This window comes from Oncorhynchus nerka, linkage group LG16 (assembly GCF_034236695.1).
Source record: "Oncorhynchus nerka isolate Pitt River linkage group LG16, Oner_Uvic_2.0, whole genome shotgun sequence".
Lineage (NCBI taxonomy): Eukaryota > Metazoa > Chordata > Actinopteri > Salmoniformes > Salmonidae > Oncorhynchus > Oncorhynchus nerka.
In genome coordinates this window covers 13,655,634-13,674,973 of record NC_088411.1, presented here as the reverse complement: position 1 = coordinate 13,674,973, position 19,340 = coordinate 13,655,634, and the positions used below count along the sequence as shown (strand labels likewise).

The following is a 19,340-nucleotide window of genomic DNA, read 5'->3' as shown; positions in this document are numbered from 1 at the left end:
GGGCCAGTGTGATTTGTGCTTGAGTCTTATTTACAGGATGTGACGTCAATCAAAGCGCTGGAAAGAAAACTAGTGATAACGTACCCTGACTCATTTTACTTTATGTTCGTATTCATATATTTTATTATTTCCTTTTGTTTTTGCATTGCCGAGAAGAAACCGGCATGTAGGCATTTAGTTTACCATGAGTGCATATCATGCGTATATCAGTACATACGACGAATACAACTTGAAGTTTCAGAATGATAAAGTCATCAACTACATTAAATTAATTTGTGCACAGTGATGATAAACCTCATGCAAATGTAAAACATTAAATCAAATCATGGTTTTACCTGACTCATCTAGAATGTAGGTGTAGTCCACATTATAATTTTTAGGCAATTCTTTTCGACAGTGATGGAAAAGTCACTGCACTGAAGCTGTTGCCAGAAGTAGACAGAATTGCGACAGTAGGGGCAGTGTCGCAAGTGTAGTAGGTTAGGTTGGTAGCCAGCAAGATGACATGTTGATAGCCGCCCACATTGGGTACTGTTCGAATGTGAACGTCATTGCAACTATTTAAAGATATCGATAGTGTGTCCGTCATGACATTGTTTCCCGTGCTTATTTTGGTTGTGAAACCGTTTCGCGTTGAGGAGCCTGTGTGTCAGATGTGATGTCACAGCTAGCAGCCTGTATTTTAGCATCGTGGGACGTGTAAAATGTAAGCAGACAACAACGGGGCTCGTTTGTATCCCAAATAGCCAACTACGGTCGCGCTCGAGGTAGTTTCGAAGAGACGAACATTTTTTGAGATTGCATGCGGATATCGGTCTTGTGTCATCAGAACATTTTTTTTGTGTGAGAGGAGTGTGTTCGTCTCCCTTGTGAGGAAGTGGGATGTGGCCAGAGTGTATTAATGTTGCCGACGAAGATATGAAAATCATTGTAGCAGTGCTTTTGGAGCCTCGCTACATTGTAAATACTAGGTTAGACTTGGTGCTTAACGCGAGCCCATTTGACGAATTCGATGAAGACATCCGTCGGTGTTCGAAATCGTGCTGGGGCCGCTCTGATTACATAATATCAACATGTGAATTATAGATTGGCTATTTTTATTTTATTTTTTTGAAAACCATTGATTTGCTAATGTCAACTCAACGTCAGACAGTGGACTCATCTTTAGCTTTGGGAAGACTGGAAATCAATAGTCCCATGCTGAACCTGGGAACTTGCCTCTCCGACTCAGTGAAAGAGAAGACCGCTCAGGGAGGATCGCAGGCGGCGCACCTGAACGGATGTGTGCCACTCTCCCATCAGGTGGCCGGTCATAAGTATGGCGTTGATAAAGTAGGTCAGTGACTGGATTTATCCAATATGTTCTCCTCTCGCCGCGACGGTGCATGTTGTTTATCCACTACTCAGTTGCATTTAATTTTGCAATCTTGGTCTGCATGTGTTACGCCCCTGAAAACAGGGGAGAAATAATCACGAGAGTGATACCGTATTGTTTTCTCAATTCAACTTTTAGTTCAATCGTCACACATGGTAGAATAGCTCCGTTTTTGTTCAATGTCAATACCTCAGAAAAGCTGACAGAAGTAGGCTAAACTCTCCCCCCCCCATGATTCTTTATCACCAGGACAACGCTATGGAGCAAACAAGCCGTGGTGATAGGTTTCATAATGTCAGTCAATAACCGAATAGAGCACCTGCTTGTAGCCTTTTGTGTACTTTAGTTGAAGCCTGTAGTATCTGCTCTCCTATTGTAATCAAGCAACTGAAATCCAGTTTGGCTTCTATCACCACTATCACTCTTGATCATCCACTTAGTTGTAGCCTACAAAACTCACCAGGCAACTTACCAGTGGCTATAGCCTAAATCATGAATTAGGCTTACACATCCAATGTTTGAAGTAACACTCCCTTAGCTGAAGGGGCCAATGTATTATTTCTGTCCTTGGAGACAGTGACAGAGCGCCAGTGTCAGTAGGATGTAATCCGCGTTGTCTCTCTGCTAAGAGCCTCTCAGTTGAATCCTACCCTCAGCCAGGGCTTGGGTGTCAGACTTGTATTTAGGTCAAGACTCTTGACACACGTTTAACCTCTGAGTTGATTAAACGCTGACGCTTGGAGTGTTCATTTCCTACCAGTGGGAAGGCCAGGCCGGGGTAAATTCTTTGTCATAGACAGTATCGCTAGCTGTAAATCCACAATCCCACAACCAACCGGTGCATATTCTAATCAGCATAGCCTACTGCATATGACGTAACGTACAGGAACACGCCGGTGCTTTCTTCTCAGTTTCAAATGTCACTATTTCAACTGATTTTAGGTGTAAGGTTCAATCTGTGCCTGAGCCAGTAACATTTAGTTGGGTGGATTGCTGTCCATTCTTTCCCCACTTCATTCTATCTAATATTGGAGCCAAGTCTCAGAGTGAGTGTAAAGTATCTTACTATATATGATACTGGTGCCCAGTCGTCTTTGATAAGGTGCATCGTTTTTTATGACTTCACGTTAAATACTAGTTAACCTTTGCACTTCTCAGCTGGGTATAACAGGCAAACTGTTTGGCCCTGTCTCAGTACTTTAGAAAGGCCTCCTTCCTTTCTCTCTTGAAGTAACTCCAATTTTAAAATGGTTGCACAATTGTGAAAGCTAGGGCCCTCTCGGTCACATTTTCCAATCCAGTCATATCTGATCATTGATTATTTAGCCAGAAGGATGTCTTTTTTTAGATATTCTTTAGATATTCTGTAACCAGTACTAGATCTTTAGCTAAGTGTCAGAATGGACCACACCTTTTGTTTCAACAGGCATATTGCAACATCCTGATGGCACAGTACTCAAACAGCTCCAGCCCCCTCCCCGAGGTCCTAGAGAGATGCAGTTCTACAGCATGGTAACCATCCACCTTTTGATGCACAAAATCAATAGATATACATGTTATTGTCTGAAGGTATAATCATTTTCACTGTACAGTGTGCACTTTATGAAATTGCTGTTCTGCATCACTTTCAATTAAAAAACTGTATTTTTTAATTTTTTACTAGGGAACAGTTCTCCCATGTCAGTTTGAACAAAGTTTATGTTCAAGTTGACGTGTAGATTAAATGAGTTAACAAAAAAGTGAGTGATTAGTCCTAAACCATTCTATCGTTCAATCGCCCAGAATAGTTCTTAAGGAAGCCTAGCATTCTGGCCCCTTTACAGTGGCTCTGGGGGCCTTTGTTATGGCAATACTGGGCACAGTAATGTAGTCCACATCTCTACTAGCTCAATCAATGGGCAAGGTCAGCACACTCCCCACATATAAACCAGAGGGCTATCTGTTTATTTAAGGGCTTAAGAAAGGTGTTTGCCTCAGCATGTCCACTGCAACAACATTTAGCCAAAGCATTATCAGAGATTTTCCACTGGCACCGCTCACTCTACTATTGTTAAAGTGGACTAAATGTACACGGGACGAAATGGTTGCTTTGGAAATACTCTCTTACAGAGGAATCACGTATTACAAACTTGGCTACTTTCACCACCATCATTTCACTGTAGTGAATAATAAAAGGGAAGGAAAATAAATGTTTGTACTGTACTATCGCATTACTCTTAATATTTGTTATACATGCGACGTGTTGGTAAAACAACATCTCCGTCAATAAAGACAGACATTCCCCCATAGAGATGGTGAATAGTTCCCTCAACGGAGCTGAAGTATGTCCTAACCGTCCTTTGCTTCTGACAGGTCTACGCCGAGGACTGCTGTGATCCGTGTCTGTTGGACCTTCAGCATCACCTCCCCAAATACTTTGGCGCCTGGTCCTCTCCTGAATCTCCTAACGGTAAACACCGGCACATATCAAAAATCCTTAAACCTACCTGGGATATTATTTCAACATGTACCCGGGGCCTGTATTCACAAATAAACTCAGAGAAGTGCTAATCTAGAATCAGGTCCTCCCTGCCCATAAAATGTTAGTCATTCTGATCTAAATTGGCTAAACTGATCCTAGGTCAGAACTTCATTCAGAAAGACTTCTGTCATTCGGATGGTTTCACAGCAGAGCTCTCCAGCTGTTAAATGTAAACAATCATGACAGTGTTCTGCTTTGCTCCTAGGAACATGACACTGTAGTGGTGAAACAAAGCCTCGTCTATCATTCTAGTGGCCAAATGTGTTGATTTATTTCAAAATGTCTCTCTCCCACGCCTTATTTCTGCACCGCCCTCTGATGACATCACAGAGCTGTACCTGAAACTTGAGGATGTCACTCGGCGGTTCCAGAAGCCCTGTATTATGGACGTGAAGATAGGCCAGAAGAGCTACGATCCCTACGCCTCCTACGAGAAGCGGGACCAGCAGATCAAGAAGTACCCGCTAATGGAGGAGATTGGCTTCCTGGTTCTCGGAATGAGGGTGAGTCTTCCTATTCAGCCTCCTTATGAGCCCCTCCCATTGGGTTGAAAAGGCCTCTCTAACTGCTACTGCCATTCATGTTAATGAGAGGGGCTATATGAGACCTTGGAGGAAGTACCGTAGGCCGTTTTTTACGCTGCAATTATTGAGCGGTATCCAAACATACTCGCGACTACTTATTACTGAAGTGTAAAGTTGAGAAATTCTCCCGTCCGTCCTCTATGCCACCTGTGGAGGTTGCGGGTGAGACTCGGCCAAGAGTAACCCCTCTCCGGTGTAAACATGATTGTCTCTTCAAGCGAAGTACTCGTACAGTAAAAGATCTTAATAGCAGAGCTATGTTTTTGAAACGGCTGAAATGTATTCCTTGTTTTTATTGAGTTGGAACCTGAAATTACAGTAAATGCCTATTCCGTTCTGAAGTTGACTGATGAACAGCACAGTTTGTGAAGGAGAGCATGCTTTAAAAAAAATTTATTAAAAAAAGTGACTTTCCAATCCTCCTACAGAGCCACATGCAGTCCAAGTGTTTTGATTCCTATATACCACCGGAAAGAGCAGATACTAAACTTTCTAACACCTACACTACCGTTCAAAAGTTTGGGGTCACTTACATTGTTTTGGAAAGAAAAGCTCTTTATTTTTTATTTCTTTTATTTTTTGTCCATTTACATAACATGAAATTGATCAGAAATACAGTGTAGAGATTGTTAATGTTGTAAATTACTATTGTAGCTGCATACAGCTGCTTTTTAATGGAATATCTACATAGGCATACAGAGGCCCATTATCAGCAACCATCACTCCTGTGTTCCAATGGCGCCTTGTGTTAGCTAATCTAAGTTTGTCATTTTAAAAGGCTAATTGATCGTTAGAAAACCCTTTTGGAATTATTTTAGAGCAGCTGAAAACAGTTGTGCTGATTAAAGAATCAATAAAACTGGCCTTCTTTAAACTAGTTGAGTATCTGAAGCATCAGCATTTGTGGGTTCGATACATTTGCCAGACAACTCAAAAATTGAGGGGATGGGCTCTGAAGAGGGCTCTTCAGAATATCACTTTTTTTTGTAGAATCACCATGTTTACAACGTGAATACTAGCGACACTCAGCAATAGCTTGTTTGGGGAAAATATTATTTATTTTATTATATTCTAATTGTAAAATATGTGTTGATTGCCATAAGGACAGGGGAATTTAAGTGTGTCTTGGCTGCTAAATAAACTAGTGTATTTCATTGGCACGGCACAGCAATATAGCCTAGGCTACTAGCACAGACGTAATAACAGAACATAATTATACTCAAAATATGCTATTCTTTTCTTTTGAAATGAATTTTCTTAACATCATCATGTTTCTTCATACATTTTTTATTTAATCGTTATTTGACTAGGCAAGTCAGTTAAGAACAAATTCTTATTTACAATGATGGCCTACACTGGCTTAACCCGGACGACACTGGGCCAATTGTGCGCCGCACTATGGGACTACCAATCACGGCCGGTTGTGATACAGCCTGGATTCGTACCAGGGTGTCTGTATTGACGCCTCTAGCACTGAGATGCAGTACCTTAGACCGCTGTGCCACTCGGGAGCCCACTTAAGACCCACCTAAACTAAATTATAATTGATTTCTTTGTGATGGTGTACAGTTGAAGTCGAAAGTTTACATACACTTAGTTGGAGCCATTAAAACTAATTTTTCAACCACGCCACAAAACTATAGTTTTGGCAAGTCGGTTAGGACATCTACTTTGTGCATGACACAAGTAATGTTTTCCAACAATTGTTTACAATTTACAAGCTTCTGATAGGCTAATTGACATCATTTGAGTCAATTGGAGGTGTACCTGTGGATGTATTTCAAGGCCTACCTTAAAACTCAGTGCCTCTTTGCTTGACATCAAGGGAAAATCAAAACAAATCAGCCAAGACCTCAGAAAAAATAATTGTAGACCTTCACAAGTCTGGTTCATCCTTGGGAGCAATTTGTACAAACAATAGTACGCAAGTATAAACACCATGGGACCACGCAGCGGTCATACCGCTCAGGAAGGAGACACGTTCTGTCTCCTAGAGATGAACGCACTTTGGTGAGAAAAGTACAAATCAATCCCAGTACAACAGCAAAGGACCTTGTGAAGATGCTGGAGGAAACGGGTACAAAAGTATCTATATCCACAGTAAAACAAGTCCTATATCGACATAACCGGAAATGCCGCTCAGCAAGGAAGAACCCACAACTCTAAAACCGCCATAAAAAGCCAGACTATGGTTTGCAACTGCACGTTGGTATGAAGATCATACTTTTTGGAGAAATGTCCTCTGGTCTGTTTAAATGTTTAAATGTATTTGGCTAAGGTGCATGTAAACTTCCGACTTCAACTGTATATTAAATAGATTATTATTCGTTAAAATAGGTATTGGTGGCTATTGGTAGTGTTAAATAGGCATACAGTGCATTCGGTAAGTATTCAGACCCCTTCTCCACATTTTGTGTCGTTACAGCCTTATTCTAAAATGGATTTAAAAAAAAAAAAAGCATTCATCTACACACAATACCCCATAATGACAAGGCGAGAAGTGTTTTTTTTAAACATTTTTCCAAATGTATAGAAAATTAAAAAATCATATACCTTATATACCTAAGTATTCAGACCCTTTGCTATGAGACTCGAAATTGATTTGGAGTCCATCTGTGTACATTCAATAAATGGGACATGATTTGGAAAGGCACACACCTACAGTATCCTATATAAACTCCCACAGTTTGAGGGGGGAAACAATTTAATCCATTTTAGAATAAGGCTGTAACGTAGCAAAATGTGGAAAAAAAGTCAAGAAGTCTGAATACTTTCAAAATGCACTGATGTGGTCAACTTGACCATCATGGCGCTTTGAGGTAGAAATGCTCAGAAAGTTCGTCGTTTTTATGCTGTTGGATCTCAAAGTACTGCTAGACTGTAAAATACAGATTTTTAGGAAAAATCTGCGACAGGTGGGTCAAAAGTTTTATTGAAAGGAAGTAATTGAAATTACTAAATTGATAATCGTTAGTGGTTACTTGGCATTAGTAAGCATTTTGAGAAAATAAAGGTTGAGAGACGGCAGGGCAGGATATGAGGTTATTTCTATATGGCAGGATATGAGGTTATTTCTATATGGCAGGATATGGGGTTATTTATATATGGCAGGATATGAGGTTATTTATATATGGCATGATATGAGGTTATTTCTATATGGCAGGATATGAGGTTATTTCTATATGGCAGGATATGAGGTTATTTCTATATGGCAGGATATGAGGTTATTTATATATGGCAGGATATGGGGTTATTTATATATGGCAGGATATGGGGTTATTTCTATATGGCAGGATATGGGGTGACTTCTATATGGCAGGATATGGGGTTATTTCTATATGGCAGGATATGGGGTTATTTCTATATGGCAGGATATGGGGTTATTTCTATATGGCAGGATATGGGGTTATTTCTATATGGCAGGATATGGGGTTATTTCTATATGGCAGGATATGGGGTTATTTCTATATGGCAGGATATGGGGTTATTTCTATATGGCAGGATATGGGGTTATTTCTATATGGCAGGATATGGGGTTATTTCTATATGGCAGGATATGGGGTTATTTCTATATGGCAGGATATGAGGTTATTTCTATATGGCAGGATATGAGGTTATTTATATATGGCAGGATATGGGGTTATTTATATATGGCAGGATATGAGGTTATTTATATATGGCAGGATATGGGGTTATTTATATATGGCAGGATATGAGGTTATTTCTATATGGCAGGATATGAGGTTATTTCTATATGGCAGGATATGGGGTTATTTCTATATGGCAGGATATGAGGTTATTTCTATATGGCAGGATATGAGGTTATTTCTATATGGCAGGATATGAGGTTATTTATATATGGCAGGACATGAGGTTATTTCTATATGAAGGGTAGATTAGATCACTATTGATATCCACTATCTTCATTATATTAATAGTTTATCTGTTATGTCAAGTTTGTCATGGTCAGAAAAATAAAGTTCAAGGATTTTTTGTTGTTGTTGCCAGACCTCAACTCAATACGCTGAGTACCAATTCATTAGGAACTGACTAAGTGGATCCAGGTGACAGCTATCAAGAATGGTCCACTGCCCAAAGGACACCCAGTCAACTTGACACAAGTGTCGGAAGCATTGGAGTCAACATGGGCCAGCATCCCTGTGGAACATTTAAACACCTGGTAGAGTCCATCCCCCAACAAATTGAGGCTGTTCTGAGGGCCAAAGGGGAGTGCAACTCAATATCAGGAAGGTCTTCCTACTGTTTTGTACACTGTGTTGTTTTGTACACTCACTAGCAATGAACAAGTAGAATCAATACCCGATGACCTCATCTCCGCCATCAGACCAGTTGTTTTCCGTTAACATTGTAATCACAGGAACCCAATGTCAATAATCCCTCCAAGGGCTTTTACCAGGTGTTGATAAACCTGCCTGGGCAGCTGAACCAGAGCTAGAAGGACGATTCAAAGATTGTTGTGTTTAGGTCAAGTGTTTTTGCAACAATGCCTTATGTTTGGAGTCAATGTAGGAGTGTGCCCTCTGCTCGACCTTTCTGGTCTACTACTTACTGGCTTAATGGTATCCGGGCAATGCAGGATGCAATCGCTTTTGCTAGTATCCTATCCAAGAGACTCATAGACCTTGAGTGGGAAAACTGTTCACCCACCGTCGCACAGTTGATGGCTGCAGGATTTGGTTCACTTTGTAAAACTAGAAAAAGTGTGTTGTACGTTTTCCCTTTCAAAGTGTGTTTCATTCCAAAATGACGTATATCATTCCTTCTCCAGAGGCCAGACCTCCCCTTTCCACTTGTAAATTGCTTGCTTGACTGTTGATGCTGCTTTTGGTATTTATTTTTATTTTTATCTGATTTGCCTCCATAATCTGTATTGCTGGCTTGGTCCTGCTGAGAATCTGCTACCATACTTATCCATGTACCTTTTTTAAGTGGTGTTTCTTTGCCCTGGTTCTGGCCCCTTTTAAGGATTGAGAAACACTACCTTTTGAACAATGTGCTTGCCCTAGTGCTCTCTCACTTCTTTTTTTTATTGAACTATTCACACATCATCAAGCCTTTCTTTGGGGTGGGGGTGTGTGCCCTTTTGGGTCCTGGGACCAGGATTGAGAAACACTGCCTTTTGAACAACGTTAAAATATCCATGACTTTGAGTGACCTGATCCTCTGACCCATCTAACTGTACATGTTCAGTCCACCTCCAGAATTATTGGCAACCTTGATAAAGATGAGCAAAAAATACTGGATAAAAGAACCTGATGTTCACTTTGACAGAGTTCCTCAGTGGAGAGCCTTCCAGAAAGACAACCATCTCTGCAGCACTCCATCAATCAAGCCTTTATGGTAGTGGCCAGACCTCAGTAAAAGGCACACGACAGCCCGCTCGGTGTTTGCCAAAAGACACCTAAAGGACTCTCAGACCACAAGTCTGATGAAACCAAGATTGATTTCTTTGGCCTGAAGCATCACGTCTGGAGGAAACCAGGCACCATCCCTACGGTTAAGCATGGTGGTGGTGGCAGCATCATGAGGTGGGAATGTTTTTCAGAGGCAGGGATGGAGGGCAAGATGAACAGGGCAAAGTACAGAGAGATCCTTGATGAAAGCCTGCTCCAGAGCGCTCAGGACCTCAAAATGGGGCGAAGGTTCACCTTCCAACAGGGCAACGACCCAACAGGGCAACGACCCAACAGGGCAACGACCCAACAGGACAACGACCCAACAGGGCAACGCAGGAGTGGATTCGGGTCTCTGAATACTTATACCATTGCACGGGCCACTCAAGGACATTCAGAGACTTGTCCCAAAGCAGGAGCAGGCTTTCATCAAGGATCTCTATGTACTTTGCTCCGTAAATCTTTCCCTCCATCCTGACTAGGAAATTCCTTCGACCTCATGGCTTGGTTTTTGCTCTGACATGCACTGTCAACTGTGGGACCTTATATAGACAGGTGGGTGCTTTTCCAAATCATGTCCAATCAATTTAATTTACCACAGGTTTCTACAACCTGGAGTCCACATCTCAAGGATCATCATTAGAAACAGGATACAGCTGAGCTCAATTTTCGAGTCTCACAGTAAAGGGTCTGAATACTTACATAAATGGGGTATTTCATTTAAAAACAATTTGCAAAAATGTCTAAACCTGTTTTTTTTCTCTTTTTTTTTCCCGCTTTGTCATTATGGGGTATTGTGTGTAGATTGATACATGTTTAATTTAATACATTTTAGAATAAGGCTGTAACGTAACAAAATGTGAAGCGGTCTGAATACCTTCCAAATGCACTGTAGATGCATCTCATTAGTCCAACGTCACCTGTTCCAATGTCCTACTTCCCAGTTACTGTCTGACTGGCTTCACACCTCACACATGTTTTGGTTAATGTTTATGTGAAGAGTTCCATTCCTCATCCGGTTCCATTCTGAAGTCCTCTCTGTTTGAACACAGGGTTGGTCCGTCGCTGACCAGTCAATCACACAGGGCTAAAACCAACATACCACTATTCTTCCATTCCATAATGACTTACAGGAGAGTCCTCAATTCTACCCCCATCGACCAAATCCAGCCTATTGGAATATAGTTGATTGGCCGCCTCAACAACAGGACTGTTATGCTTTTACATTGACACTACGGATTAAGTATCGAGGAGCTTTCAGTGTTTTCTTGGTATATGGAAAACTCAACGTGTCACTTTCCTCAAACTTTGTTTAACAGTCATGCCAATCGCAAGATATCAGTACAGCTGGACTGCAAAATACTACCACGTGCTATATGGTTTTATTGACCAATTCACTGAACATGGCCTTACACGTCAGCATATTTACACTGCATTCGGGAAAGTTTTCAGACCACTTTTTCCACATTTTGTTACGTTACAGCGTTATTCATTAAATCACAAATATTCTCAATCTAGACACAATTTCCCCGTAGGGACAATATGAAAAAAGGTTTTTAGAAGTTTTTGCAAATGTATTAAAAGTAAATTAACTGAAATACCTTACATAAGTATTCAGACCCTTTGCTATGAGACTCAAAATTGAGCTCAGGTGCATCCTGTTTCCATTGATCATCCTTGTGATGTTTCTACAACTTCACTGGAGTCCACCTGTGGTAAATTCAATTGTTTGGACATGATTTGGAAAGGTACACCCATGTCTATATAATGTCCCACAGTTGACTGCATGTCAGACCAAAAACCAAGCCATGATTTCGAAGGAATTGTCCGTAGATCTCCGAGATAGGATTGTGTCTCGGCACAGATCTGTGGAAGGGTACCGAAACATGTCTGCAGCATTGAAGGTCCCCAAGAACACAGTGGCCTCCATCATTCTTAAATGGAAGACGTTTGGAACCACCAAGACTCTTCCTAGAGCTGGCCGCCAGGCTAAACTGAGCAATCAGGAGAGAAGGGCCTTGGTCAGGGAGGTGACTAAGAACCCGATGGTCACTCTGACAAAGCTCCAGAGTTCCTCTGTGGAGATGGGAGAGCCTTCTAGAAGGACAACCATCTATGCAGCACTCCACCAATCAGGCCTTTATGGTAGAGTGGGCAGACGGAAGCCACTCCTTAGTAAAAGGCACATGACAGCCCGCTTGGAGTTTGCCAAAAGGCACCTAAAGGACTGTCATGCCTTGAGAAACAAGATTCTCTAGTCTGATGAAACCAATATTGATTACTTTGGCCTGAATGCCAAGCGTCATGTCTGGAGGAATCTTGGCACCATCCCTACGGTGAAGCATGGTAATGGCAGCATCATGCTGTGGGGATGTTTTTCAGTGGCAGGGACTGGGAGACTAGTCAGGATGGAGGGAAAGATGAACGGAGCAAAGTACTGAGAGATCCTTGATGAAAGCCTGCTCCTGCTTCGGGACAAGTCTCTGAATGTCCTTGAGTGGCCCAGCCAGAGCCCGGACTTGAACCCGATCGCACATCTCTGGAGTGACCTGAAAATAGCTGTGCCATGACATTCCCCATCCAACCTGACAAAGCTTGAGAGGATCTGCAGAGAAGAATGGGAGAAACTCCCTAAATGCCAAGCTTGTAGTGTCATACCCAAGAAGACTTGAGGTTGTACTCGCTGCCAAAGGTGCTTCAAGGTACTGAGTAAAGGGTCTGAATACTTATGTAAATATGAAATTTCAGTTAATAAAAATAAAACATGTTTTGCTTTAATCACTGGTTACTGTGTGTATATTGATGAAGGGGAGAAAAAAAAACATTTAATCCATTTTAGAATAAGGCTGTAACGTAACAAAATGTGGAAAAAGGAAAGTGGTCTGCATACTTTCCGAATGAACTGTACATACCTGAAAAGTACACGCAGACAAAAGGCATTTGACTGCATGGCAAATAGTCTAATCAGTTAAACACTCCACTTTGCTGGTCTATTATCTTGCCTGTGTAACTAATTCTGTAGTACTAGTTGTTGTAAAAATGTAAGCCTTGTTCAGTATTTGTAGTGTTACAGGCTAGGGTTTTTCTCTCCGTTTTAGCATGTGTAACCTAGCACCTCGTTAGTCAGGATGTGTTTCACCTGCGCAGGCCCAGCTGGTATTTAAGACCTGATGGCCCAGTGCATCAGTTGGAGAGGAGATGTTGGGAGAACTACACCTCACGTTAGCTCTTCCACATTAGAGTCTTTCTTCATATCCATTGGTACTTCATAATTTTTATTTTTTATTTTGTCTTTTCTCAGGCAAATCCAGTGGGCATCCATGGTGGGTGTTTTTTAAGACCACACTGAAGTTGCTTGGCCAGCACCCAGTAGTCACCCACATTGATGCCTTTTAGAACCCCTTCTAAACCCCACCTGTTTTGTGTTTGTCAGTGACTCATTTGTTCCCTTTTTCTTTTCTGTGCGCAACGACATTTTGAGTTTGTCTTTTGGTTACCAAACAGCAGCCTCTTGGGAGGTCAGTAATAGGAAGCCTCTAGCCACCAGTAGAACAGGATGGAGCTAGCTTCTATCTGACTGATGTCCAGATCTGTTGACTAGGACCTTTCCTTTACCCCAATCACCATTTATGCCCTCCCCTCCTTTGGGTGTTCCTCACAGGTCTCTGAGGGTCATGATAACATAACTGTTCTTAACTCCAATGTCAATCGGCAAATGAATGAGTAATCGTGCCTGTCACACTCTGCTTTGGGAAATGAATGTTGGGGACCACCGGTGTAGTTTTCACTTCTGGAATATTTGCCTCCACATGGCCTAGGACCTGCACTGGCAAGCTCTGTCATACCAGGTTGTTTTCTCACTCGTCAATAAGGTAGACTAGTAAGCGAATAAGATTCATCATAGTCTAGGCTTTGTAAGAACACAGACCTTTGTGGAGGGGTCGTCCACTGACATGCCCTGTGTTTGCCCCAGGGTCAAAGGCTTTCTGGCACGGAGCATGGAAAAATCTGCTGATCACCACAGAGTGATAAGACTAATTACTGATAATGATGTTCCGGATTGCAGTGATAGAAGGGAGGAATCCCTCTGGGGAAGACAACAGTTTTGCTCCTCTCGGCGTGGGAATGGAATTATCTCGGAGTCCTCACAGACTACAGAGATCTACTCGCATTGCTATTAATATAACCGGGGGAAAAATATGTATCATATTATGTCACATATATATGTGCATCATATTCTAAATGTTTTGAGAAAATTGTGTAAAAATAATTTCTCCACCAGAGGGAGTATTCCACCCATGATTGTATCACTGAGTTTGTTATATAGAGACACGTCATCTCCTTTTGAAGTTAAGCAGTGCTTGTTAGTGCTTCCATATGAGAACAAACAATAGGCCTATGTGCTGCATCTAATTTGGCCGCACCGAGTGGCGCATCGGTCTAAGGCACTGTATCTCAGTGCCTTAGACCGGCCGTGATCGGGAGTCCCATAGGGCGGCGCACAATTTAGCCCAGCATCGTCCTGTTTAGGGGAGGATCTGGCCCGGGGTAGGCCGTTATTGTAAAATTTGAATTTGTTCGTAACTGACTTACCTAGTTAAATAAAATGTCATTCTTCCTTTCTGTCTTTCGAACCCTCCAGGTCTACAAGGTGAACTCTGACGGCTATGACTCGTATGACCAACATTACGGACGAGGCCTCCTCAAGGACACTGTCAAAGACGGTGAGCTCCTGAGACAATAATAATCCCGGCACAAAATAAACATGTATACCTTTCTGTCTATTTCCACGGGGTTTTGCTTGTAGTTGCTAGCCAAGGTTGCTCTCAATTGGGGCGGCAGGGTAGCCTAGTGGTTAGAGCGTTGGACTAGTAACCGGAAGGTTGCGAGTTCAAACCCCCGAGCTGACAAGGTACAAATCTGTCGTTCTGCCCCTGAACAGGCAGTTAACCCACTGTTCCTAGGCCGTCATTGAAAATAAGAATTTGTTCTTAACTGACTTGCCTGGTTAAATAAAGGTAAAATAAAATTAGACGATGCCCGATGCGTTTTCCTAAACAGACTAAATCATCGCTGTCATTTCTCATCAGAAAACATTGTATTCTTCAACAACAACAATTACCTCTCCCGTTCCTCTCCCAGGTTTATCAAAATTCTTCTATAATGGGACGAGTCTGAGGAAAGACGCCATCACTGCCAGTATCCTGAAGGTCCAGAACATCCTGAGATGGTTCGAGGGCCAGATCCAGTTAACCTTCTATGCCAGCTCCTTATTGTTTGTATACGAAGGCCTGCCTCCTCCCAACCCGGAGGGCCACATCCCCAGGGGCCTACCAGAGAAGACCACGTCGGCCGCCTGCTGCGAGCCCAACGAGGACGTACTGGAACACAACAACAACGTCTGCGCTGCCGTGCCGCTCGACTACAGCCTGTCCACCATGTATGCCATGCACAAGAAGAGCTGCACCCGGGGTCACCATGGCAATGTCACCGCCACCGGCGGCAACGCCATGACAGACCCCAACCCCCAGGCGCACAACAGCACGTGGATGTGCCCAGATCTGGTGTCGTCGGAGCAGCCTAACGGCAACGGTGTCAAAGCACGACTGGAAGAAGAGGAAGTGGGGGAGGGAGGCCGGGGGGAGCCGCTGCCAGAGCAGAGGGCCAGCAAAGTGGAGGTGAGGATGATTGACTTTGCTCACGTCTTCCCCAGCGAGAGCCAGGACCGAGGCTACATCTATGGCCTGAAACACTTGCTGGAGGTGCTGCAGCAGATCCTCCACCAATAACCTTCTTTCTCCAGTGGTTTGTCTTGTCTCTCATTGGTCAAGTGTACCTAATCTGTGTTTTACAGTCCCAGTCCCTCGCCCCCTCGCCCAGTGATTCACTGCACTATATGCACTATATCAATGAAGTCATTTCTCCATAACTCTTTGTCCGACGTATGTGCTTCTTGATTCTTAACCACTGTTAACAGGTATCTATAACTCAGGTAAACTACTGTAATCAATACTCAAGTGATTATCCCTAAAGACTACCCTCGTTTTGTTGGCTTGCGTATGATATGTTGTATGTTTTTGATATAATTATATCATTATCATTTTTATATAATTAAGTGTATGTCTTTTTGTTTTATTTCTGATCCTTTTGTCTTTTTAATTGTCCCAGAATGATTTGTATTTATCCATTTTAAGTTATACTCAGTAGAGGGTAAGTACTTTCAGCATTGCTGTTCTCTATCTAGCTATATGTTTTGCTTCCAAATTGCCTTACCTGATCTTCTTAACCTGTATCCTTGCAGTGGTACTTGTTCATGATTGACTTTCAAGATTATATTAATCTCGGAAAACAAAGAACTAAAGTCTTGTTTAGTTGTGTCAGATGCTCTGTGAAGTTCTCGGGGGAGATGTTAAAAGATACTAACACGACTTGTGAAGTCTTCCCACTTCCCCAACAGAAACACTTGTTTCAGACAAGTCTATGGGCCAAATGTCCCCTTCCCGAAATTCGAAAGATCCGAGAGCACCTGTGAAATCGTGATTTGTCCAAACGATTAGTGACACAAAATCAGCATAGCACAAAAGAGTTCCTCGTTAGGTCATCACAGTCTGTCGACAGATGCTACCGCCGTTTCTGTTGCGTGCGCCTTTCCAACGAGAGCTGAAGGTGATCCGTATGCCGTAGATTGTCCTCCCTCTGCCCACTACACTGTCATGGTCTGTTCAATTGTGAAGAAATTGCAATACGCTGCTGTGATGACAATGAATTCACAGACTGACCAGAGAGAGATTTTGAGTTTATCTAGTGATTCATGTTCAGAGGGATAGAATGCCAAAGTACTGGGTCTTTTTTTTTTGTTGGAGAGGGAGCAAGGTCTGGATAGAGTTCTGAACTTAAAGGCCTGGAGGTAGATTAGATCCTCGTGGTGTTGTCTCTACCCCGACAATGCTTCCGCAGTGTGATCTCTATCAAGATATTGTCAATCGTTTCAGTGAAGAGAAATGTTGTTTTTCATTTGCTTCTTCTTAATAACCCTGATAGCTATAGAATGTTTGATGTAATTATTTGAACATACGATACGCTGATCTTTTCACAGATACGCTGACCGTGCTACATTTTTGTTTGATTTTTAAACTAATACCAAAAGACACATTTATTTTGGATGATAATCTTATCAGTCAAAAAAACCTTGACGATTTAGTACATATTTTAAATGGTAAGGAGGAACAACCTTTTATGAGAGATGTTTACAGTCTTTTGAAGATATTTTGACTTATCACAGCCTTATTTCTTTCTACTCCATATATTCATTTCAAAACGTTCATTCTGGCAGCTTTACATTTACTCAAAATGTCTTCATTTGATTGTTCCAACAACTCCTTAGTAAGCGACCAGCTTCAGCATTTTGCAACAGGGCCATTGTTTATTTGAGTAAAATTCCCCAAATTGTAGGTAAAGAACGTTTGGTAATGATTTACATTACAGTGACACTGTCTTCATTAAGTAACTCCTAACCCATTTATAAGCACATTCAATTAAAAAAAAAAAAACATTTCATAACATTCTGTTTTATAGATGTGCTATAAGTGGTCTGTTTCTGGAGGTGCAGTAATGTCCGTCGTTACTGAATAAGGTACCTCCTAAGATGGTTGTTTACTATTGACACCCTAGGCAGCTCTTATGGAAGTTGTAATACATTAGCGCCACAACGGGTAGATGGGACTCTTATACAAGGACTTTACGTTTCATCTGGGTGAAGTCAAAATGACGACTTGTTCTACAATGAATTGAAATCTCTTGTTTACACACCGGTTCTATTTTTTTCTTCTTTCTGGGTAAACGGTGTCTTCGTAAAGTTAGTGGGCAAGAAGTTAACATTGTTTTGGTTTGTGTTTGCTGAAGTCTGCTATTCTTAAAAAAAAACAAATAAATAAATGCACTGAAAAACAAATGAATATAGCTAATGTATCAAATCTGTCCCTTTGCTGTGAACTAACCAATGACTTTCCCATTGTGGGAATGTTGTTTAGTTTATCCACAAAGTGGTTTTTATATAATACCTGACTGAAATGTTTAAGTTGGTGTAGTGAAACACTCATGTGGCATTTGGCAAGACTGGATTTTGTCTTTTAGACTTGAGCTAATCAGAAGTGAGTTATCATTTATTGTATATACAGGACAAACTCAATTTCTCTCAGATTTTTTGCAACAAACTGTAGCTAAGTAATCTGATGATTTGATTGGGTTAGCGAATCAACAACTTATTTTCCAGCTTGTTGTAATTATTGTTCTGAACCCTTACTTACAAAGGCTGCATACCGAAGTGTAGCCCAATTCAGAAATGTATTTACAAATTGGTCTTTTAACCAATCAGATCAGTCCTGAAAAATATCTGACGTGATCAGTCAAAAGACCAGTTGGTGGAAAAACACATCTGAATTGGGCTGCCTGTTTTAAACTCAGCCATATTCTCAGAGTATGAGTGCCAAGGTGTATTCAGTTCGCTTGAACGTTTGCGAAACGGTTTGTACTAAACGACACATTTCTCCGAAACATTCTTGTACACTTTTGAAAAGACCGGTACGTTTGCTCCCATTTGGTGGGTGTGGTGTGGTTTGAAGCAATGAGTGACGTGTTTAAAAGAGCAGTGGCCATGCTGACAGCATTCCACAACCCAACCCGTTTTAACTGGTCGTTCAGTACAGCACCATTTCCATTCAATTACATTTGGCATAATTAATACGATTTATATGGAGAGGTGGGACCTGAACCCAGATCAACACTCCTACTCTGAGACGCTTTGTAAATACGGGTCCTGGGTTTCATTGAGCCTTGGCTGGTCTCATGCTTCTTCCTGTGGTCTGGAATAATATGGAGTATAGTATCAGTGCTGTCAGAATGTTCTATCTCCTCCCATTGGTTCTGCTGTCTGTCCATCCCGGGGGAATGCTGATCTGTTCTGACGTATACAGTAACATAATATGCAGGGGAAATGATGACGTGTATCTGCTGTTTCTCTCTCATATCGGATCGAAATTGATGACTAATTACTACTTTTTGTAAATGACCTATATGAGAATGTATAATAGGAGAGATTCAATAATGGCTGTATATTTGGCAGATTATTATTACTAATAAAATTCCCAATGAAATGTGGGTTCTTTTCAGCTTTTTCTTGTGGTCTTTGAATCCATGTATGTTCTCCCCACTTCCATTTTCTTTCATGTGCAGACTGAATAAAGAATATCTTTCAGTAATTCTATAACGGAAGTGCCTAGAAGGAGGGAATTGTTGACTAGAGCCTCGGGTTTGGCTTCTCTCTCTAGCTCGATGCCATTTTTTATTTACTGCTATTACCTTGTCTCTATAGCTACCATATAATACAATATAGCAATTCTCTGGTTTCAGCACCATTAAAAAAGACATGAAATGAAATTACACGAATG

The 19,340-nt window shown here is 41.6% G+C and overlaps 1 protein-coding gene across 1 annotated transcript; it reads left to right on the top strand.

Moving 5' to 3' along the window:
* The first annotated feature begins 458 nt into the window (after positions 1 to 458).
* On the top strand, positions 459 to 19,061 carry ipmkb (inositol polyphosphate multikinase b). Its single transcript, XM_029684717.2, has 6 exons — positions 459 to 1,336; positions 2,802 to 2,887; positions 3,728 to 3,824; positions 4,227 to 4,399; positions 14,537 to 14,618; positions 15,037 to 19,061. Exons 1-6 carry the CDS (start codon positions 1,132 to 1,134, stop codon positions 15,681 to 15,683), a joined length of 1,290 nt encoding a protein of 429 aa, XP_029540577.1. The 5' UTR covers positions 459 to 1,131; the 3' UTR covers positions 15,684 to 19,061.
* The last annotated feature ends 279 nt before the right edge of the window (positions 19,062 to 19,340 follow it).

What these genes read in the sequence shown, in the direction of transcription:
- ipmkb (XM_029684717.2), top strand. Translation starts at nt 1,132, where the DNA reads ATGTCAACTCAACGTCAGACAGTGGACTCATCTTTAGCTTTGGGAAGA. An exon ending in CTCTCCTGAATCTCCTAACG is followed by an intron (nt 3,825 to 4,226) that starts GTAAACACCGGC and finishes ATGACATCACAG; the next exon opens with AGCTGTACCTGAAACTTGAG. An exon ending in CAAGGACACTGTCAAAGACG is followed by an intron (nt 14,619 to 15,036) that starts GTGAGCTCCTGA and finishes TTCCTCTCCCAG; the next exon opens with GTTTATCAAAATTCTTCTAT.